This window comes from Saccopteryx bilineata, chromosome 3, assembly GCF_036850765.1.
Source record: "Saccopteryx bilineata isolate mSacBil1 chromosome 3, mSacBil1_pri_phased_curated, whole genome shotgun sequence".
NCBI lineage: Eukaryota > Metazoa > Chordata > Mammalia > Chiroptera > Emballonuridae > Saccopteryx > Saccopteryx bilineata.
Genome location: NC_089492.1, coordinates 267,381,949 through 267,405,225, shown reverse-complemented (window position 1 = coordinate 267,405,225; position 23,277 = coordinate 267,381,949). Strand labels below are relative to the sequence as shown.

The window sequence follows — 23,277 nt, the reverse complement described above, 5'->3', positions numbered from 1 at the left end:
TGCTTTGCACATCTATGACATTCCTGTAAACCAGATCACAACACAGCGGTTCCAAGATGCCGAGCAGGCTGCCCAGGGTCACACAGCAAGGAAGTGATGGAGCTAGGGCAGGAGTTCCATCTGTCCTCTCACAGTCCCTTCTCTCACCCTGCCATTCTGCAGCCAGTCCTCGGGGCTTCCCAAGGCTCAGCCGCGGCACTCTGGGCCCATGCTCTGAGCTTTGACTCACCCCCTGACCCTTTTGTTGCTGTCTTTTTTGCTTCAGGTCCTGGGCAACTCTGAACAAGGAGGAGGGGGGGATGGACTAAAATTAAACCTCAACTAACTCAGCAAGATGTAGTATCAGGAGAGGACCCAGGTGTCCCGATTCCCAGAACCACACTCTTGGTACTGCGCCCCCTGGTGTGGTGTAGAGACCTCTTGGGAGTCCACTGCTGGTCTATTTGCTCTCTTGAGAAAGCAACAGGTTTCTCTTACCTTCTCCATCCCTTTCCCTGGGACCTGGCCCTGCTGCAGAGCCACCCCTCCTGAGCTGGCACTAAAGCCATCTGTCCTTCTGACCTGTTTGCAGAGCTCTGGAGCTCAGCAGTGACAAAGATGAGATCTCCCTGTTGGTGGAGCAGGAGTTCCTGAGCCTGACCAAAGAGCACCTCCTCTTGGTGTCAGAAAGCGCCCGAGAGCTGGAGGCACCCACTTCTCCAGAGGGGCCTGGACAGCCAGCTCCCTGCCTTCTCTCGCCGCCTCTGCTGGTAGGCGGCAGCGAGCAGCCACGAGCCTCTGCCGTGGCCGGTGACAAGCTGCTGGAGACGAAGGTGGCCGTGTCCATTATCGGCAGCAGGCAAGACTGCGATTCTTCCATGACTACGGTCACGGGCATCTTACGTGCTGCCAAAGTCAAGCGTGCCAAGGGGACAGATGATGGGGGCCACAGCCTGGGCACCTCCAACTCAGAGATTAGCAAGCTCCTGGCGCAGTTCCCAGTTAAATACAAAGAAACATCCAAGGCCCCCGACAACAAGGTGGTACTGGAGGAGACACGTGTCATCAAGGATTTCCTGCAGAATAGCATGTTCAGTGGCTCCCTACCCAGGGAGTCCGCAGGGCTGGGCCCGTTCCTGCTGATGCCACCCCCGCCTCTCCCTGCACTCACTGACAAGCTTCTTGACTTCCCTGTTCAGAAGAGGCAGCTCCCAGTGTTTGCCAGGATCCGCTCCAAGCCTGAGGAGGACCCCGATGTGCAGGGGCACCACTTGATGGGTGAGTGGCAGGGCTAGCGGGTGAGCCTGTAGGGCAGAGCAACTTCCGAGAAAGGGCTGTGGCAGTGCACGCAGCATCTTTATGTACACTAGGACAGGCGAGATGGCCTCTCTGATGGGTGCAGCCCTCAGGAACAGCTGGTTTTAGTACCCATGCGCCCCCTGGGCTGGATGACCTCTCTGATGGGTGCAGCCCTCAGGAACAGCTGGTTTTAGTACCCATGCGCCCCCTGGGCTGGATGGCCTGTCTGATGGGTGCAGCCCTCAGGAACAGCTGGTGTTAGTACCCATGCGCCCCCTGGGCTGCATGGCCTCTCTGATGGGTGCAGCCCTCAGGAACAGCTGGTTTTAGTACCCATGCGCCCCCTGGGCTGCATGGCCTCTCTGATGGGTGCAGCCCTCAGGAACAGCTGGTGTTAGTACCCATGCGCCCCCTGGGCTGCATGGCCTCTCTGATGGGTGCAGCCCTCAAGAACAGCTGGTGTTAGTACCCATGCGCCCCCTGGGCTGCATGGCCTCTCTGATGGGTGCAGCCCTCAGGAACAGCTGGTGTTAGTACCCATGCGCCCCATGGGCTGCATGGCCTCTCCGATGGGTGCAGCCCTCAGGAACAGCTGGTGTTAGTACCCATGCGCCCCCTGGGCTGCATGGCCTCTCCGATGGGTGCAGCCCTCAGGAACAGCTGGTTTTAGTACCCATGCGCCCCCTGGGCTGGATGGCCTCTCTGATGGGTGTAGCCCTCAGGAACAGCTGGTGTTAGTACCCATGCGCCCCCTGGGCTGCATGGCCTCTCTGAGGGGTGCAGCCCTCAGGAACAGCTGGTTTTAGTACCCATGCGCCCCCTGGGCTGGATGCCCATGCACTAAACACAGCTAATTCCAATGTGCTTTGAGAAGAGAGTGGGCACATTTGGCACCTGGCTTGTTTTTGAGCCCACTGGGTATCCAGGGCACATTGAAGGAAGCACTTATCCGAGCTGAGTCCTGAGTGGAGCTGCAGAATAGGGACTTTCTGCAGGATAGGAGAGAGATTTGATTGGCAGCGAGGGTCCTTTGGCTTCTGATGGAGGTGCCTGTAGTGACAATGAGGCCTGGTCCTCTCTGGGGCAGGCTGTGGTATATAAATTCTCTAGGCCCAGTTGAGACTGTTGGCCCTGGGAGTTGTTCTCAGGACCCCAGGCCTTAGAAAAGTGAATTTCCATTCCCTCACTGAGGAGCCCACATCCTTCCTAGGAGAGGCAGCCGCCTCCCAAGTTTCCCCCATCCCACTCCCAACTTCTACATTTTGTACCTTTGCTAATCCAGCCACTCAGACTGGATGGCTCCCAGAGGCAGACTGGTGGCAGCTGTCCCCAGGAGTGAGCACGAAAGGATGCTGAGAGACACTTGTGTTAGGAGGGCCTGAGTCCATGTTCCTAAGAAAATCAGAGCGTGGTCACCCTAGAAAACATTCTATGTGCTGTAGCATTGTGGGAAGGCCGGGGAATCAGAGCTGTGGACAGCAAGCTGGACGCTGGGTCTCGGACAGGCCTCTAGGAGCCAGGGGGCTGTTTGGGGACGCTGGGCGGTATATGCGAGAGGATTAGCCCTGCCTAGGGGAGGGGACTTTTCTCCCTCCTCCTTCTCGGGGCAGGGGGGGGGGGCGGGGGGCAGGGAACACATGGATAACTCTCTCCAATGGGGCGGCTGGGTTGGAAGGCAGTCCTGCCCCCACCCTCCCCACCATTTGTGTGTGTCTGTGTGTACAAATGTGTGGGCAAAGGTGTGCCAAAAGGAGCTTTGTAAGTGTGAGTGTATTTGTTAGAGAAAATGCAGGTATGTCTGTGTGTAAGCGTGTGTGTTCATCCTGTGTGTGTAGTTGTGTCCATGTGAGTGAGTCAAAGGAGTCATGGGCAGGAGTGTGGGCATCTATGTACACAGATACGGGAGGGGGGAGTCTCGGAGGTGAGTGAGCAGCGAGCAGGTTTCAGGCAACCAGAAGGGTGTGAGACAGCGGGTGTGTGGGTCTCTGGGGACAGGGCTATTATTATTATTAGTGGGTGCTGTTGTTCCAGTGCACCAGCTGGGGGCCAAGCTCAGCAACCAGAGAATCTATGGAAGAAACTCTAGGGACATGTTTTGCTAAAAATGTCAGTTTCCTCCTAATGTGGCTCAGGCCAGAGCAGCTCTCTTCTTTGCTGGGACGGTACAAGGAGGAGAGGCCCGGTTGTGCCCAGACTTAGCCCCAAGTCCACTGGGCTGGGAAGGAGTGGGGAGCAAGAGCTGGTGGGGTCAGATCCGCTCCCAGCAGGTAACAGCGGGCATGAGTTCCTCTCATCCGGTGCTACCGAAACAATCCGAGGTGCCTGCTGTGTGTCAGGCACCATTCCTAGCCCAGCCTCGTGGGGACCAGGTCCCCAGGCTGGGAGGAGTGAGGGGTGCTGGAAAGGCCAAGCCTCTTCCTTGCTTCAATCAACCACTGACTTCTTAATTTTGTTTGAAGAAAGAGTTTCATTGTGAAAAAGGAAATATGGATGAAGACCCCTGCTGTAGAGCAGTGGCCCGCAACCCCTGGGCCGCGGACCGGTACCGGTCCATGGCCCATTTGGTACCGGTCCGCAGAGAAAGAATAAATAACTTACATTATTTCCGTTTTATTTATATTTAAGTCTGAATGATGTTTTATTTTTAAAAAATGACCAGATTCCCTCTGTTACATCCGTCTAAGACTCACTCTTGACGCTTGTCTCGGTCACGTGATACATTTATCCGTCCCACCCTAAAGGCCGGTCCGTGAAAATATTTTCTGACATTAAACTGGTCCGTGGTCCAAAAAAGGTTGGGGACCACTGCCGTAAAGGGTCCCATGATGGCACAGACAGTGTCCTTGCACTGGAGGAACATTGGGTCTGTTTGAAGAGAGACCTGAGCCTGGCACTGACCACATCCTGTGACTCACTCTGTCTCTCTGATGACTCCTTGCTTGGCCTGCAGTCACCCATTGCCTGCCATGCCCTCTTCCCTCCCACACCTGGATGTAAGGCCTTGCTGAAGGGCGACTTCCTTCTGGAAGCCCTCTGACCCTCTCAGACAGAAGCTTTCTCAGCTACCCTCTTCCCCCACTGTGTTCCTCTGTCACCTCACAGTCCCCATCTGCCTTGTCCCAGAGTTATTTCTCGGCCTGTCTCCCTCTTCCTCCTTGCTGTGAGCTCCTGCAGGGCCAAGTCTGGCTCTGACTCATCACAGTGTCCCCATTACTCAGGTCAGGGCCTGGTGCTGATGAGTGACTGACTCTGAGCATCAAAGTAGGAGCAGAGTCCATGATGAGTCTGACTGTGGCTTAGACCACAGGCTTCCTGAAGGCAAGAACTGTGTCTAAGTCGGCTCTTACCTGGAACCTGGATGGATGGATGGATGGATGGATGAATGGATAGATGAAAGGAAGAAAGGAAGGAAGGAAGGAAGGAAGGAAGGAAGGAAGGAAGGAAAGAAGGAAGGAAGGAAGGAAGATGGATGGGTGGATGGATAGATAAATGGATGGATAGATGAGTGGATGGATAGATGAAAGGAAGACAGGAAAGAAGGAAGGCTGGATGGAAGGAAGGATGGATGATGGATGGGTGGATGGGTGGATGAATGGATGGATGGAAGGAAAGAAGAAAGGGGCACATGAGAGAGAAAGACCGGAGGTGCAATGGTCAGTGAAGGTAGCAGGGAGGAGGTTAGGATTGGATTTGGCTGGGAGAGAGACCCTGAGTGGCTGGAGCCTGAGGTATGAGCTATGGAGGATCTCTCACTTAGTCTAAAGAAGGTGCCTGTCAGCCCTGCATCCAGCACCTGGCCATCTAGAACCATTAACTCAGTTTCCCTCCTACTCTAGAACGGAACTCAGGTGCCAAGGAGCCAACCAAGGCTCGAGAGAGCTTCTTTCTCAGTCAATGGCCCCAGAACCAGAAGGACATCTGTGGTGAGGATGGTGGCAGTGACCCAGTGGGCTCCATGTCCATTTCCCTGCCAGCCAAGAAGTCTACATGGCCCTCTGAGAAGACTCTGTTCTATGAGTTCTTTGGAGCCACCAAGAACTCAAATGGGCAGCTGAGGCTTCGCAGCAAAGAGGTGGATGGGCTGGACCTGAAATGTAAGCTGACCTTGCTTAAGGGAGTTGGTGGAAGGGAAGTCGGGGACCTCCTAGGCCCTGGGAGTGACTCTGCCATCAAATGGCTGTCTCTTACATGGGCAAGTCCCTGTCTTTCTCTAGGTGTCGTTTTTTAAACCTATAGAATGGGGGAAGTGACTTCCTCCCTATGTCCCTTATTGGGAATATAATTGCCAGTGAAATGCTATTGGTTTTGAGAGGTCACATGGGCATTATTGGCAGTCATTTTGAACACAGACCTAAGTATACCCCCTCAGGTTGCCCAAGCCAAAGAAAAATCCACTCTTCAGATTATTTGTGTGTTGAGATTATTTATGTCCCTGCTTTCCCTCCCTTGCCCTCCAACAACTATTTTAGTCAAACCTCCTTCCCCCCCCAAAAAAATGCCCATAAGCAGAAATTGAAGAGAAATTGACTCTATAAACCCATAAGACTTATTGTAGAGGGAGAGAATTAAGGATTATATTCTGAAACAACTCAATCATATCTCATTCATTCAGACTAATTTTGGGCCATACCATAGTGAATTATATACTATTTTAAAATACTTTAAAAAATAATTTCAGTATAGATATAACAAGCTGTGCAAGGTCCTCAGGGGGCCATTTTAATAATTTGATAAGAATAACTTACCATGGTATAGCAATTGTTTGTATGAAACTGGATTTTTCTAAAGCACTTGAAAGAACTTGGTCTTGAATGAGGGTGAAATATAGTCCTAGCAACCTCATTTATTTATTTATTTATTTATTCATTCATTTATTTATTTTTTGTATTTTTCTGAAGCTGGAAATGGGGAGAGTCAGTCAGACAGACTCCCGCATGCGCCCGACAGGGATCCACCTGGCATGCCCACCAGGGGCTACGCTCTGCCCACCAGGGGGCGATGTTCTGCCCTTCTGGGGCATCGCTCTGTTGCAACCAGAGCCACTCCAGCGCCTGGGACAGAGGCCAAGGAGCCATCCCCAGCGCCCGGGCCATATTTTGCTCCAATGGAGCTTCGCCTGCGGGAGGGGAAGAGAGAGACAGAGAGGAAGGAGAGGGGGAGGGGTGGAGAAGCAGATGGGCACCTCTCTTGTGTGCCCTGGCGGGGAATCGAACCTGGGACTTCTGCACGCCAGGCCGACGCTCTACCACTGAGCCAACCGGCCAGGGCCGCAACCTCATTTATTGTATGCCCCCTTTACTAGTGAATGCTGGAGAGAGAAGACCCCAGGCAGACCCAGCTGTGAGTTTCGCCCCTTCCAAATTGGCAAAGTTTGAATTGATCGTGTTTTCCTATATTTGGAAATTCACTGAGACTTAAAGAACCAAGAGGAGCTTAAAAGACCTGACCTCTGAGAATATTAATCCCGGGGTAGTCACGTTGAAAGTGCCCTGACCTCTCCCTTCCTCAGTCTCTGAATTGTTCTACCTCTTCTGTGACTTACAGTTAACCCACCTGTGACAATGGCAGACAAGAACAACTTCAAGTACGCAGGGAATGTCTTCACCCCACGTTTCACTACGGCCATGAACTCATCATCCCTGAACCAGCCACTCTGGTTCAACCTGAACTATCCACATCCGCCAGCATTCTCAAACCACTCCACCTTCCCACAGTATCAGGTGAGTGAGCCGGTCCTGGGCCTGGCTTGCCAGGTGGCCGTTCATGCAGGTTCCCACCGCAGAGGAGCTTCTGCCGGCAGGAAGCCTGAACCCCAGAGAGCCTTTACATTAGTTACTGAATTTCTTCACTGTGGCCACGTCAGACCAACTACTCGGTACACACGTGCACAGGTGCACTCAGGTGAAAATGCATACTTTTTTCCTTGTCTGAATTCCAGTTCAGTCTGGGCTGTGCATTCCAGGGCTACATTGCGAGTCTAGGCCAGTTAAGTGCCTGGGCTCCCGGGATAGGATGACAGCACTGTCCTCCTTCCCACCCGCTTCCTGGGACTTCCTATGTAGTCAGGTGACGTGCATCCTAGATTACTTGGGACAGTTCCAGTTTAGGTCTTTTGTCCCAGAATAACTATTAATAGCACCCCTGTCACTCTGGAGTGCCCTGGTGTGGATGACAGATGATATGACCACTTCATTTAAACCTGATCAGAGCGGATTTGGCTAAGGTGGCACTCCTGTTTGGTCCTGGGCTCATAGCTGAACCGAAATTAGCAGCCAGACACAAAGGGAGAGTGAAACACTCTTAACGGGATTGGAAATTTTACTCACAGAACTTATTTATGCAGGGAAAATGTAGTTTCTGTAGTTTGTCTATTTAACTTAATCTCCCTTCAGGGCTGCTGCCGACTGGGTAGAAGAAAGAAAAAATCAAATAAATGTCCACTCTGGTTTAAACCATAGTCCAGTCCGATGGCTTAAAGTAGTGCTCAGCTTGTCCAGGAAGGCTGCTCAGTGCCTGGGGTTCCTGTCTCTGTGCCCCTCCCTGGCTCCTCTCTGAGCGCGTGTGGATATGTGGGACAAGGTGGGCACGTGCACCAACTTTGCCGTCAGATTCTTGAGAGTCTGCTGCCCCAGGCTGGCCTGGCAACACTTGCAGAGGGCAATAGAGAAGGAAATTTGTCCTAAAGCCTTCTTGTCATTTCTCTGTGTCCCTCCCCCTCCCACCACCCCTTGGTCCTTATGTCATTTCCTCTGTTACAACAGAGAGTAAGCTGTCTTTTCTACTCCATCTAAAGAAAGCCTCTTGGGCCCTGGCTGATTTTGCTCAGTGGATAGAGCATTGGCCCAGCATGCGGACATCCCAGGTTCCATCCCCAGTCAGGGCACACATGAGAAGTGACCATCTGCTTCTTTTCTCTTCTCTCTCCTCCTTCTCTCTCTCTTCCAGTCTCATAGCCAGTGGCTCAATTGATTTGAGTGTTGGCCCTGGACACTAAGAATAGCTCAGTTGGTCTAAGCATGTCAGCCTCAGGTGCTAAAAATAGGTTGGTTAATTTGAGCATCAGGCCCAGATGAGATTTGCCAGGTGGATCCTGGTTGGGGCATATGTGGGAGTCTGTCTTTCTATCTCCCCTCCTCTGAAAGGAAGGAAGGAAGGAAGGAAGGAAGGAAGGAAGGAAGGAAGGAAGGAAGGAAGGGAGGAAGGAAGGAAGGAAGGAAGGAAGGAAGAAAGAAGAGAGAGAGAGAGAGAAAGAAAGAAAGAAAGAAAGAGAGAGAGAAAGAAAGAAAAGAAAGAAAGAAAGAAGAAAGAAAAGAGAGAGAGAAAGAAAGAGAAAAGAGAGAGAGGGAGGGAAGGAAGGAAGAAAGGAAGGAAGGAAGGAAGGAAGGGAGGGAGGGAGGGAGGGAGGGAGGGAGGGAGGGAGGGAGGAAGGAAGAAAGGAAGGAAGGAAGGAAGGAAGGCCTCTTGGAGCTGGTCCACCAACTTAGCCCCCGAATCTTAAAGGGGAGCTAAAGGAGTTTAGCAAAATCTTTCTTTTTCTCTCCAAAGTTTTGTTTCCAAGATTTTTTTTCTTGTTGACTAAGAGAATAGTACCTACCCTCTCCTCACACGGGGCAGGAGGACTCCCACCCCACCATCGAGGGAGAGGTGATTGTGAATAGTGACCTCAGGGGAAATGAAAGTGTGTCCTTTCCACACCTCCTGTAATACCTTGTCCCTGCATGGGTGGCTGTTTGTGTGCTCACCAACCCTCGTCCACATGTCTGTGTTTGCTCGTTCGCTTGTCAGTCATTTATTCACCTCTACACCGATGTGCTCATTTTTATACATTTCCTTACTCATTCATTTAAATAACTTTTAAAAACCTTCACTTCGCACTGACTCTGGGCCAGCACTGACATGGTGGAGAGGATTCAGAGGGGACCGAGAACCTCGGTGGTCAGTGCAGGCCGGGACCAACCCCAGGCCGGCACCGCGTGCGCCCCCACCTTGGACAGAGAAGCAGTTGTGTACTTTTATTTAGTGTAAAACCTTCCCTCTACAATGCACTCTCAAGGCTCACCACGTAGAGCTAATTCCCGGCAGTTTGCTTTCTTGAAGTGTAGGTAATATCTCTTTGTTAAGCTGACTTCTTCTGACCTGACTTTTTGGAGAGGGGAGGTTGGGACATGCAGTTTTTTAAAATAGATGTATTGGAGTAACGTTCATTAATAACATACAAGTTTCAAGTGTGCAGTTTTATAACACATCACCTGTATATTGCATGATGTGTATACCACTCAAAGTCTAGTCTCCTTCTGTCACAGTGAATTTGATCCCCATTAGCCTCTTCATCCTCACCCTATCCACCTCCCCTCCGGTAACCACCATACTGTTATCCGTGAGGTGTTTTTTTTTTGTATTTTTCTGAAGCTGGAAACGGGGAGAGACAGTCAGACAGACTCCCGCATGCGCCCGACCGGGATCCCCCGACCGGGATCCCCCGACCGGGATCCACCCGGCACGCCCACCAGGGGGCGACGCTCTGCCCACCAGGGGGCGATGCTCTGCCCCTCCGGGGCGTTGCTCTGCCGCGACCAGAGCCACTCTAGCGCCTGGGGCAGAGGCCAAGGAGCCATCCCCAGCGCCCTGGCCATCTTTGCTCCAATGGAGCCTTGGCTGTGGGAGGGGAAGAGAGAGACAGAGAGGAAGGAGGGGGTGGGGGTGGAGAAGCAAATGGGCACTTCTCCTATGTGCCCTGGCCGGGAATCAAACCCAGGTCCCCCGCACGCCAGGCCGATGCTCTACCGCTGAGCCAACCGGCCAGAGCCTGAGGTGTTTTTTTTGTTGTTGTTTGTTCATTTGCTGCTTTCTGTTTAGTGAAATCATATGGTTCTTTTGAGCATGAAAGTCCTTTGTCTTAAGAGATGCCAGGGTCTGTACTGTAGGCTGACCCTCAGGTTCCCTGGCCTGTGGGCACAGGCAGTTGAGGGTCCCGACTGGCAGGACCCTTGGGTCCTGCGAGGCCGTGTGTGCGCTGACTGGGCCCAGCGGAAGTGACTGTGGAAGTTGACCCTCCCTCCCCCCCAGCCCTGGTGGTAAAGGAGGACAGCAGAGTTTACCTCCTCCCAGTTTCTCACGAGCCTGGGATAATAAGAAGTCAGGTTTTGGAATTGGAAGACTTGTGTTTAATGGAGTTCTGCTGCTTCCAAGCTGTGTGGCCTTGGGCAGGTTGGCCAGTGACCTGAGCCCTGGTTTCCTCACTTGTGAAATGGACTCAGTGTAATTTCAGCAGCAGCAGCAGTAGCAGCAGCAGCAGCTGTTTGATTTGCTTGTAAGGTTGAGCCCATGGGTGGGAAAGGGCTTTGTATGACACAGGTGCTGGTTTTTATTATTCCGCACTGATCTTCCTAGGCAACAGGGTCAGGGAGCTCCGCAGACCTTGAGGAGACAGAGAAGGGGAACTGGGAACAATTTATCCCAGTCTCTTCTCCTTCTTGGCTTTAGGAATAAAGATGAGGTCCCAGATCCAATTTACTCAGCCCTCCACTGTGGAGAGACGCAAGCCTGGGAGACCAGGTCCCCAGACCGAGGGGCTCCAAGGCTCCTTCCTGGGCCGCCTGTAATAAAGGACCTCTGCCCTCAGTTAAGGAGGGAGGACTCATGGGAACAGGCCTCGGCCTCAAGCAGAGAATAATGAATGTTTATTTACTCTTGCTTGTGATTTTACGGAATTGCAATTTGAATAGCTATTAATGGTTTTAAAGTCATACAGTGTTGCTTATACTAATAAATATGCCACTGTCTCCTGGAAGTTTGCCCCAGGACAGAGCAGGGCTGGGCAGCCTGGTCTTGCACGGATCTCAGGGGCAACCTGGCCCAGGCCTGCCCAGGGAGATTGGCGACCTGGGAGAGCCGGCTGTGCAAAGCCAAGCTGAGTGCTAATGGGGTGGAGGGGAGGTGGGAGGGGGGACACAGAGGAGTGACAGTGAGGCCCTGACCTGGGAGCTCACTGAGGGCCAGAACGGGCAGGGCAGCGCCCCCTGTCTGACTTCTCTATCCAGGTTCTGGCCACAGTTGGAGTGCCCGGACCAGGCTGTGGTCCTGGTGGGGGATGGGGCTGCCCTGGGCTGTTGGGCTTGCTGAAGAAAGGAGCAGCTTCGCCAGTTTCAAGTGAAGGGGTTGGCAGAAGTAGGAGGGGACCCACCAAGGACAAGTGTCAAGTCCGAAGCAGAAAGCAGGGAGGGGCTGTGAGAGGATGTGTGCTCTCAGGGACCTGGAGGATGAGGCACCAGGAGAGGGGGAGACTCTCCCCCGGGCCCCGTTCAGGACCCCATGGCTCAGAGGAGGTCGTCAAGGGAGCTGTGTCAGCCATCAACACTTTGATAACTGGCACAAGGTGAGCCCAGAATCGAGGCAGCATATTGGGGTATAGAATCTATGAAAAGACATCCTAGTCTCATGGGGCTTTGAGCATTGAGTTGAATCTTAGGAGGGTTGACTCTGGGTTGGCAGGGAAAGGCAGTCTGAGACCCCGCCCACAGCAGCTGCTCTGTGTGTGTGTGTGTGTGTGTGTGTGTGTGCGTGTGTGTGTGCACACACAGGGACCCCCAAGGCCAGCCTAGACAGAGTTGTGAGTAAAGTTTTTACTCTTCATTTGGCTCAGCTTCCAGAAATCCTCTTCATGTGTGTGTGTGTGTGGGGGGTGCACAGTGAGAGAGGCTAAAAAATACCTAATATTTGCAGAATCCTTACTGTGTGCTGGGTACTGTTCTGAGCCCTTTAAATGCATTAATTTCTTGTCACACCAGTCTTCACCGTAAGAGACAGATGCAGGTGTGTGTGGGCATATAGACACAGCAGTGGAGACCCAGGCTAATACACCTGGGTTCACAGTTACACATCTGTACACAGAAGCGCACAGCTGCAGACACAAAAGGAAGTACACATGCAGGTGTGCTTAAATAAACATGGGTGCAAATTCGCACACACACAGATGTACATGGACTCCTCCTGTTTGGGTGTAGTAGTGGAATTTGGGGGAAAAACTTAAAAAAGGAGGATAGACAGCAATAAAAAGAATTTGGCTATCTGCCCAAGCATTCCAGTCCTGAACACACATAACTTTACAGACCAGGGAAAAGAGGCTCAGAGAGGTGAAGTGATTTGCCCAAGGTCACACAGCCACTAAGGAACAGATCTGGGATTCAAGAAGCGGGCAGGTTCCTGAAGCTCTTATCTTAAATACTCAGCAAAAAGGCTGTGATTCCTGCTAAACACAGGCTTCCCCTCTGGCGTGTGTTGTGCACGATTGGCCTGACGCCAGCTGGACCTGGCACCTGGTGGGTCTGGTTCACAGTGCCGGGGTGGGGGGTGATCTCAGCTGTGTCTGGAGATCCAGGCTCGCAAGCTGGAAACTGAGTTGAGTGACTGCTCTTTGACCAGGGCCCTTTGCCCCACAGCACTGAGCCTCTCCCTTCTCTCCCCAGGGCGTATATCCACAGCGGGCAGCCAGGATGCCCTATCAGCAGACCCTACACCCCCAGCTGGGCTGTTATCCCCGACAGGTGAGTAGATGACCTCCTCACCTCCATCTCAGCTCCACAAAGGCCTTCAGGACATCTGCTCCCTTGACCTGGCCATCAGCCATACCTTTATGGCCACCTTTGGAGCAGAGTACACACATGCCAACATGGAAGCAGAAACAAACAGTGTCCCCGGGCGATCCAGACAGCTGACACTGACGGAGTGCTTCCTCGTGCCAGGTCCTTCCCTACGGCCTTCACCTGCATGAACTAATTCAATCTTCACAACCACCCTGTAAGGGAGGTTAGAGATGGGAAAACTGAGGCACAGAGATTAAGTAACTTGCTCCAGGTCATAAAGCTAACATATAAATTAGCTTTTTTTTGTGGCACAAGCTTCAATATCTTAGACTTTCCACAATACTCTTTTTCACTCACTATCTACAGGTTGGCTGAGCGAGGCTGGGATTGGTTTCAAGCCTGTGTCACGTGTTCTCCTTCGGGCATGGGCTGATGATGCCATAGCCTTTGCTCCCGCCACCGTGTGTGCCAGGAGTGCGGGAGGGGTGAGCAGAAGCTTCCAATGCTCCCAGAGCCTCAGGCCCAAGCTGGTACGTGGTAACCAGCCTTCCAGTGGCCAAAGCAGATCACATGGCTTTGCCCGGCGTCCATGGGGCTGGGGACTCACGTTCCTCTTCTGTTGGTTCATCAGTTGAAATACAAGATACCTAGTTCAATTCAAATTTTAGATAAGCTGTGAATAACGTTGTGGTATAAGTATGTCCCAAATATTGTGTGGTCCATACTTTACCAAATGCTATTTGCTGTTTTAATTCATCCATTTGCGATTAAATGCCATGCACTTTGAATTTAGCTGGATGTCCCATGTTTTTGTTTGTGAAACCTGGCACCCTCCCCCCCTCCCCGTGGAAAGGTCGGGAGTGACGACCTTCCTGAGACTACCGCAGTGGCAGAGTTGGGGTTCAGTCCACGATCCCACTCGCCGCGGTTTACTGCCTCACATACACAGACACCGTACACAAAAATATGGCACCGAAATAAAGCAGCAGACAGAAATACAAACACATAGGCACAGGGATATAGTTGTCTACATGCCACCAAGTTGTACATGCACGGCATAGGCACGCACGAAACGCAACGCAGCTCAGAGACGCTGAGTGCCATGAGGGCGGGAGTGGGGGTGTGAGAACAGGAGCTTGGAACCTGCTGCATCCCCAGGCCGGCCTTGCACCCTCACATGCGGGTGGACAGGCCCCACACACAAACTCACACTCGTCGGCCTCTCCTCGCTCCCCAGGGAGCCCCACCTTCTCTCTGCAAATTGCACCTCTGACAGGAGGCATGTTAGAATGCTCCGGAGCATAGGGAAGGGCCTGCAGGTATAGATCACGTCATCACGTGGGCCAGGACTGCTGCTTTGACAACAATGGGAGCTCTGCATCCCGAGATGGAGAGATGCGAGTCTGGCCCACCGCGTCTCAGCACATCACCTCCCCACCGCGAGTGGAGATACCATCCATCTAGTTCCAAAGGGAGTGTTTTCAGACAGTTATCTATGTGCATATATTTGAAGAAGTAATACAAGAAAACAAATCGGAGAGGCAATCACCGTTACTGGTTTCTTAGGTATTTTTCTAGCGGCGTGTACTTTACAAACACTTTTGTATAAATGTGGCATTCTGGGCACACTGTCTGTCACTGCTTTTGTCAGCAAAGTCTGTCTTGGAGATGGCTCCAGAGACGTATGCACAGCTCTGTGTTGTGTTTTTTTTTTTTATCAGTTACATGCAGTTGGGGGCACATTTTCGAACAAAGCTTGTAGGAGCTCTAGGCGCAGAATCTCTCTCCCAAGTCGGTCTCCTCCCAGGTCTGCCTTCTCCCCCTGCGATGAAAACCAGGGGTATCTTCTGCCGTGCGGCCCGCAGGCGTCAGTCCTGGGAGGCGCCTTCCTGCGTGCTCTCTGTGAGCTCTCGGATCTCTCTGATCTTCAGCTCACCATCTGGGGGTTTTGGTGCCTGTGTCCATCCTCACCGGATCCCACACGTCCTCCGGGGAAAATGAGGGGAGGGCCGAGAGGAAGGGGCTCAGGCCTCCAGGGGAGCAACCACGAAGCTAGGAAACACTGAGCTGCTCCACTTTTCTGAACCTCAGTTTTCTCGGCTGTAAAATGAGAACACTAATGATCCTACCCCACAAGGCTGTCTGGAGTTTATGAAGGGCACACCCGAAGCACTCGATGAGTGCCAGCTTCTGTGAGTGTTGTTCACTAAGGACGCGCAGGGGGAGCGAGGGCTGTCAGCGGGCTGTGTCCCTGAGTGGCCTGGGCCCTAGACTCTTGTTGTTAGAGTGGAAATCCAGAAATGTCCCCAGTTTTGACTGAAACTTGCCTTAGCACGCAAGAGGATGGATGTCGGCGTCAGATGAGAGAGAGAGTTCTCTGACATTTGGAGCCGTCAGTAGTCAAGTGCAGAGCTCATAATGTAATGAGCTCCATGTCATCTTAGGTGTTCAAGCAGATGCTTAATGGTCTCTTTTTCAGCCATCCACCTCCTCTTTCTTTCTTGCCTTCATTCAGCATATGTGCATTGAGCAGCTGCTGTGTGCCAGGCACTATCTTAGGACTGAAAATATACCAGTGAGTAAGACAGATGGCGTAGCTGCCTTGCCAGGGGAATGAACGTAGGAGCCCTGGTTTTGGGTGCAAGTGTGAGCCCAGGTGGTCTTCAAAACCCCCCTGAGTTCCCGTTTTCCTCTAGGGCTGGAGCTGAATCCTAGTGCCCTTTCCTTGTCCTTTCTCCTAGACTCACACTGTCCAATCTTGTAACCACTAGCCATGTGTGGCTATTTAAATTTAAGTCAATGAAAAGTAAGTAAAATTAAAAATTCAGGTCCTTAGCCACACGCTACCCTTCAAGTGCGCAATGGCCACACGTGGCTGGTGGCTGCCACATCGAGCAGTGGAGGTCCAGACCACTTCCACCACCCATCACAGGAGTTTCCAGGGGTCAAGGCTGTCTTATGCCGGGAACCTGTTGGGCTCCTGGGGTCGTAGAAGACTTAAAGATGAACAAGGGGCTTTGAGAATGGTGACTGACAGAGGAGAAAGAAGGAAGGAGGGCAGGGAAGAGAAGAGAGATGTTTATTTGCTATTTATTATGTCTGAAGTTCTTTACCAACATCAACTGACCCAGTCCCTCATACAACAGAGATTTGCCCGTTTTACGGATGAGGAAACTGAGGCTCAGCTAAATTTAGTCACTTTCCAACTCACATACAGAAGTTGAGCCCTGTGCTTTTTCCATTCCAACACGTTGCCGTCTATCTGCTCCGCTGTGACTGAAGGGCACTGGGCTGAGGGATGGGGCTGGGGTTAGAATTAAGGTTGGGGAATGTGATGTCTGGTGGACTCTGCTAGACCTCGCCCCCTTCTCCTTTCTGACCTGCAGGTGGCGCCGTACAACCCAGTTCAAATGGGACAGCAGATTTTCCGCTCTTCTTACACCCCCCTGCTGAACTACGTCCCCTTCGTCCAGCCCAACTATCCGTACCCTCAGAGGACACCGCTGAAAATGTCCACCAACCTCCGAGAGCCTTCCCCCATGGCAGGAGATGGGCCGCAGTTCCTCTTCCCCCAGCCATATGGGTGAGTCCTTGGCCTGCCCTGGAAGAACAACTTACAGCTAGGAAGCTGCTGGCGCAGCGAGGCAAGCACACGGGGCTTCCCTGCTGCCAGGAGGGGGCCCAGTGCCTTTGTCTGGATGCTGTGTGGGTCCTGGATGGGCTGATGTGGAGGTGAGCAGGGCCTGGGGCCAGGTGGGCCCCTTCTGTTGGTGCATTTAGAGGCTGCCAGGGCACAGGCAGCGGTGATGGAGTGCCAGCACAGCAGGTGGCAGGTGGTGGAGCATGGCGCATTTGCCTTTACCCCTGTGCTTGGTTTACAACCAGCGTAGGTAGGCCAGGTAATCTTCTTAGGGCTCTGCCCCCACTCACCGCTCCCTGAGCTACTCGCCAGGCTAATCTCCCGAACTTCCCGTTGACTTTGCAGCCGGCCCTGCTGAAGGATCTGCCCCTGCTTATCGGGGCTGCTCACGCTTTTCCACCGAAGCACCCCAAACCGCAGACGAGTGGGGCTTAGCAGCCAGTGGCCAATGCAAACTCATCACGTTAGCTGAAAATTGCACACAAATTTTACACGCTGGTTAGGTCATAGATTTGTGTTTGTTGTTTTAACGTAACAACACTGAGCCTTGCATTCCCACTCAACAAATATATCCTCATCAGATGTGGGTGCTCTGAGAGGCAGGCAGTTTCGTTCCTGTGACTCCGCGTCTCCGTGCACGCCCTGGGAAAAGAGCGCCCCGTTTGAGAAACTCGATCAATAGCATTAGGGCCAGACTTGCTGATCTGACATGATTCCCCAACTGCCCATCACAGAGCCACACTGTTGTGTTGACACGTGTCCCTCAACTCTCATTCTTTCAATCAGCATTTTCCCAAGTGGGTCGTTTAAAGGAGTAAAGGCTAGGAGAAGGTTTCTGTAGTCAGATGTGTTTGGGAAAAGCTGTGCGAAACGAGGACAAACACATTTCTTAACTGTTGGAACTCTGAGATCTTTTCCTTTCCAAGTGTGCATGGAAGACATCCAAACAGGTGATCGACAGTGGTATTTGAAACTAAAACCCACAACCCTGTTTTTCTTTCATTCTTTTTCTTCTATCCCTTCTCCCTCCCTCCCTCCCTTCTTTCCTTACTTCCCTCCTCTTCCTCCCTCCCTTCCCTTTTTTTCTTCCTTTTTCTTGCAGGGCATTTCAAAACACCTTGAAAACACTGCCTTAATTTTCACAGTTCATATGAATTTAGCCTGTAGGAGGACCATAGATGATTAGGACAGGGTTCCTTTCTTTTTTTTTTTTCTTTTTCTTTTTTGTATTTTTTTTTTTTCTGAAGCTGGAAACGGGGAGAGACAGTAAGACAGACTCCTGCATGCACCCGACCGGGATCCACCTGGCACGCCTACCAGGGGCGACGCTCTGCCCACCAGGGGGCGATGCTCTGCCCCTCTGGGGCATCACTCTGCCGCGACCAGAGCCACTCTAGCGCCTGGGGCAGAGGTCAAGGAGACATCCCCAGAACCCGGGCCATCTTTGCTCCAATGGAGCCTTGGCTGCGGGAGGGGAAGAGAGAGACAGAGAGGAAGGAGGGGGTGGGGGTGGAGAAGCAAATGGGCGCTTCTCCTATGTGCCCTGGCTGGGAATCGAACCCAGGTCCCCTGCACGCCAGGCCGACGCTCTACCGCTGAGCCAACCGGCCAGGGCCCAGGGTTCCTTTCTTCAGAGAGTGAACAGTGAGTTCAGTGAAGGCACAATGATGTTTGGGCAAGGTGAAGACCATCAAAGTGGCCTGAGGACAGAGGGAGGATCCTGGCCAGGTGGACAGTGGGGGACCACAGTGGGCGGTGATTGGAGAAGGGCATGCTGGGAGCGGGAAGTGAGGCCCCAGATGGCAAGGTGCGTGGCAACCTCGAGGTATGGGCAGTAAAGACCTCTGGTTGAATTATTAGATTTATTCCTGGAAAAGGTGGAAAATAAGATTGGAAAAAGGAGGCCAGGACTGGATTCTTAAAGGCTCTGGCTGCTAAAATGCAGATTTGTACACACTGTAGTGATCTGATGGGCTGGAGGGAGAGACACGGGGGGAGAGGAGGTGTAGTCTGGAGGTGGCCATAGGGGTCTGTAGGAGAGAGTCTGGCCTCTGAAGGTGAGAGCAGATGAGACTGCAGGGGGATCAAGACAGTCTACTGGCAGGACAGCAGGCTTCCCAGGTTCCACGCTGTGACTCTGGGCTCGAGGGAAGACTCCCTGTAGAACGGGGCTGTCTTTGGAAGGAGCGTGATCCCACGGTCTCAGCAGTCCGCAGTTCAGAAGCACTGATGGGGAGCAGTGAGGGCCGAGGGCTAAGACCCAGTTGCTGGCATCTACAGGGACAGGGAGAAGAAAAGGAGCGAGCAAGAGACTGAGAAAGAAGTAGTCTTAGAAGTGGGAGGGAGCCCGGGGCCAGGTGGGCACATCGGGGGCAAAAGTGGAGAGCGGTGGGGGTGGTGGCAGTCAGCAGGGTGGAATGGTGGCTGCAGAGGTGGGGAAGACCTGGGAAGTGAGGTCAGAAAAGCGAAGCAAGAAGGGGCATAGGCCTGTGTCCCCAGAAGGAACAATCAGTTCATTCAAAAAATATTTATTGAGCACCTTCTATGTGCCTGGCACTGTTCTAGGCACTGGTTACTGACGTGAACATTAGTAACAATGACAAAGTTTTCCTTCTCTCCTTGGGAAGGGAGAAATAGGTAACAAGGAAATAGACAAGCAGCAGACACCCAGGTGCTGGGGGAGGGGGAGAGGGGATGGAGGGAAGTCTCTTGAGCTGAGATCCAAACGCAGTGAGAGGATGAACCAGGCACACATGTGGGCGGCAAGCTTTCCGGGCAGAAAGAACAGGACCCGCAGCAGCCCCAGATGGGGAATGGAGCTGGAGCAGGAAGAGTGGGAAAGAGAGAGTGGGCGGAACCGAAACCAGAGGAGTAGCCAGGGCCAGACTAGAGAGGGCCTGGCAGGCATGGCATGGAGGATGTTTTAAGAGCAGTAGGAAGCCAGTAAGACTTTCAGACTGGCAAGGATATATTCTAGTTTTCTGTCTAGGGAAGATGACGCGGGCAGAGGTATGAAGATTGGACTGTGGGGTCAGAGCCATCACAGGGGCGCAGGGGAGGAGCTTTTATAGCCATCTGAGCAAGAGGTGCTGGTGGCATGGTCTAGAGCAGTGACAGTGGGACAGGGGACAAGTGAAAGATCTGGAGTGGTTATTGTCTTGGTAATAAGACTCAGCCCTGGCCGGTTGGCTCAGTGGTAGAGCATCAACCTGTCATGTGGATGTCCCAGATTCAGTTCCCAGTTGGGCCCACAGGAGAAGTGACCATCTGCTTCTCCACCCTCCCCTCCCCCTTCTCTTTTCCCCTCCTGCAGCCATGGCTCATTTGGGTTGAGTGCATCAGCCTCCGGACTCTGAGGATGGCTTTGTGGAGCCCCTGCCTCAGGTTCTAAAAATAGCTCAGTTGCAAGCATGGCCTCAGATAGGCAGATCATCAGCCCAAGATGGGGGTTTCTGGGTAGATCCTGGTTGGGGCACATGCGGGAGTCTGTCTCTCTATCTCTCCTCCTCTCACTTGGAAAAGAAGAAAAAAAATTTAAAAGAAGGACTTAGTGATGGTTGCCTGTGAAATAAGGAAGAGAGGAATCAAGCATGGTTCCCAGGTTTTTGACCTGAGCAACTGGATAAGTGGCAATGCCAAGACTCCAAGGTCAAGAAGGCTAGAACAAAGACCTGGAGATGAGGGGTTTGGTTCGGGATATGTAAAACCAGAGGTGTGAGTGGAGCTGCAAGAGGCAGATGGCTACAGGAGTCTGGGGCTCAGGGCGAGTGTGGGACTAGTGATAGAAACCGGGGGTTCATTAGCATATAGGTGATATTTAAAGGCTCGGGATGGGATGAGATCGCCCAGGGAGGGCATGCATATAGAGAAGAGGGGAGACTCAGGACTGGGCCCTGGGCCTCCAGCATGTGGAGAGGTTGGGGAGGTGTGGAGGAACCAGCAAAGAGCCTGAGAAGGAGCCGTGGGAGGTGAGAGGAAATACGGAGGAGCGTGTGGAGGGCAGGGATTCAAGCAAAGAAATTATTACCTGAAGGAGAGTGGGTGGGATCACAGGATGATGAGAACAAAACCCAGGCACCCACCATAGGATGGAGCATGCACACAGCAGTGGTGTTGGGTTGGAGGGTTACTGGTGGTCCTGGGTGGAACCACGTCTAAGAGAGGCTTCCCTGGGCAGGGAGGGACAGAGGCTGGGTGCAGAGTTTAGTCTTGCAGACAAGGAGAGTCAGTGCTTTTTCTGGGGCGGGAGCGAAGGAGAGAAGCCGAAGGCTAAACTTTACGAAGTGGGAGAGGAAGGAGCAGGTAACTTCCTTGTTCTTGGGGAAGGAGCGGGGGGGGGGGGGGCCCTCCCTTCCCTCTGCCAAATCAATTTGCATACATGCATCAGGGTAAAATAACCATGCAGTTTATCTCCCAAACAATAACACAGAGAGTTAAAAGGAGCACAAATAATAATTACATTGGAAACACGAGTGTAGAAACTGTCCCAGACAAACCAGAACAGGTCACCATGCTCAAGAGACATTCATGCTCTGCCTTCTTCCTCCAGGAAGCACTCCACACTAGCTCTAGTTCCCGCCTCCTGGTCCTCTAGTGTCCATCCTAGAGGCCAGGCCCTGGGTAGTTGATTCAATCAGATCTCAACAATGAGAAGGGCCTAAACACATGGGGTATGGTGATCAGAGACAAGGTGTGCTCTAAGTAACTTGTGACTGGAAATTATTCAAATATGAAGTGTTGCTTATGGCTTTTATTTTATAAGTCACAGTAGAATCCAGGGCACCTCTTTTGTAACATAACTTTCAATCATTTGTAGTCCAATATGATTTTTGAAAGAGAGAAAAAGAGGTGGGGTTACTGCCAGCATTAATTGCTTACCAGGTACCTACCTCGTGCCAGGTCCTGGGTTGGGCGCTGGGTGTGAAATCGCGAGCAGTCCAGATAATGTCCTTGCTCCCATGGAATCTATTTTAGAGAGACGGGAATTAAACAGGTTCCAAAGCCTAGCTTGTCCATGGACACCCAGCAAGCGACAGATCCTGATACCAGCTGAGGCATTATAAATTAATGCGGTGGTTTGTTCCCGTTGCTTCTTTCTTCCCTGCCCCCCCCCCCTTTTCAATTTATCAATTCATGGGAGAGTGCCGTGAATGTGAACCTCTTCCATAATACGCATCTGCCCAGCTGAAAAGGGACCGAGAATCCCTGGATTAGACAAAATCTAGTCATTTGCTCTGCTGCAATCATACTGAGTTCTGCTCCCATTCATTCAAAGCATCCCGGCAGATGGGGGACGCAATCGCAGCGGGCTCCCAGCCCTGTGAGTCAGTGATTCCATCTGGAGCGGTCAGGGAAGGTTTCACAGAAGAGATGGCTTTTGCAATCTCTTTTGAGGTTTGAATAGGAGTGTGCCGGGGAGAAAAAGTAGAAGTGTGTATATTTCTGCTCTTGGATGGTGAGGCTCAGCTCTTGTCGGCTCTTCCTTCTTCAAGGGTCCGGCAAACTCCCAGGCACTCGAAGATGTCTCAATGCTTACTTCTCAAACTGGGGTTGAAACAAAGAGCCTGAGTTAGTTTGGTGCTGATAAGAGGCGGAACCCTGGGCTTGTCTAGACTCTGGACTCCCTGATCACATTCTGGGACATGGCCTGAATTCTCTGTTGTTGTGGAACTTCCTGAGGCACACACCTGGTCTTCTAAGGCAGGTAAAGTGTCTGCAGGACCACAAGTAATGTGCTCAGATCCATAGAGGCTCCCTGCTTTGTGGTCCTTCCTGGACATGGTGAGCACATAGGCTCCATAGAAATAATCCCTAGAGACTACTGGGGACTTCCTGACCCAAGTAGGTGGCAGGTGAAAAAAAAATGCTTTATTGTCCTCCAATTGTATCAATTTAATATTTTCCCATAGCGAAGGCATTTTTGTTATGCTAGAGCTTTCAGCCTTCGAGCCTGTCATGATCATGACAGTCTTTGACAGCCACAAAATTAAAATATTACTTTTCCTAATATCTCCGCCAGCATCAGGAATTTTATCATGACATCCATCATCTTTTTCTTCCAGGTTCGGCTCGTCATCTGGTGGGCCCCTGCTGAACAGCCCCTACTTTTCCGCCAGTGGGAACGGCATACATTTTTAGGTCTCCTTCGCTTCTCCCTCCTCCTGCTTTAGCCTTTGGATCAGGGCTGAGGGCTCTGGAATTCCAGGTGCTGCAACACCTTGGTAGGAAGTTTAGAAAGTCAAGGGCCGACCAGGTCACAGACAGAAGACAGCAAGACCAGACTGATCTATTGACCAACACTCATACACACGCAACCCAAAGCACACATCCCTCCCCCCACCCCACCCCCAGAGTCATACTTACTTGCTCAACTACTTATGCATCTGTATTTAGCAAACATGAGTGATTTTTGTTTTTGTTGTTGTTGGTAAAATAGAAGTAAGACGCTTAATTTTAGAAAGTTTGTATTATATGATAAAAGTATGAGCTGCTTGAAAAAAGACTGGGCTTGTCTGATTTTTTTTTTCTATTTGCTGCTATTGATGTGTTCTGCGTGCTCTTCACTGCCCACTTTCCCCACGAGACACATCGTTACTCAGGACCTGCAGAGAGACCACGGGCTGAAGTCCTGAGGTGCCAGTCTCCAGTCACAGGACCCTAGAGGTCATTACCTTGAGGGCTTATCTCTTCTCTGCTGTGATTCATTCACTCCCCAACATCCTAGTTTAAGCACCTCTGAAAAGGATGTTGAAGAGATATACTCTCCCCTTTGTCCTA

General features: G+C 51.9%; 1 protein-coding gene across 1 annotated transcript in view; it reads left to right on the top strand.

Annotated features, from left to right (window-relative positions):
- Positions 1 to 22,638, top strand: part of C3H1orf94 (chromosome 3 C1orf94 homolog) — a 38,737-nt gene extending 16,099 nt beyond the window's left edge. The window contains exons 2-7 of the mRNA XM_066269724.1: positions 572 to 1,257; positions 5,115 to 5,372; positions 6,823 to 6,998; positions 12,744 to 12,821; positions 16,247 to 16,443; positions 22,563 to 22,638. Of these exons, the coding sequence (XP_066125821.1) occupies positions 572 to 1,257; positions 5,115 to 5,372; positions 6,823 to 6,998; positions 12,744 to 12,821; positions 16,247 to 16,443; positions 22,563 to 22,638 (1,471 nt within the window). The remainder of the gene's footprint in view (positions 1 to 571; positions 1,258 to 5,114; positions 5,373 to 6,822; positions 6,999 to 12,743; positions 12,822 to 16,246; positions 16,444 to 22,562) is intronic.
- The last annotated feature ends 639 nt before the right edge of the window (positions 22,639 to 23,277 follow it).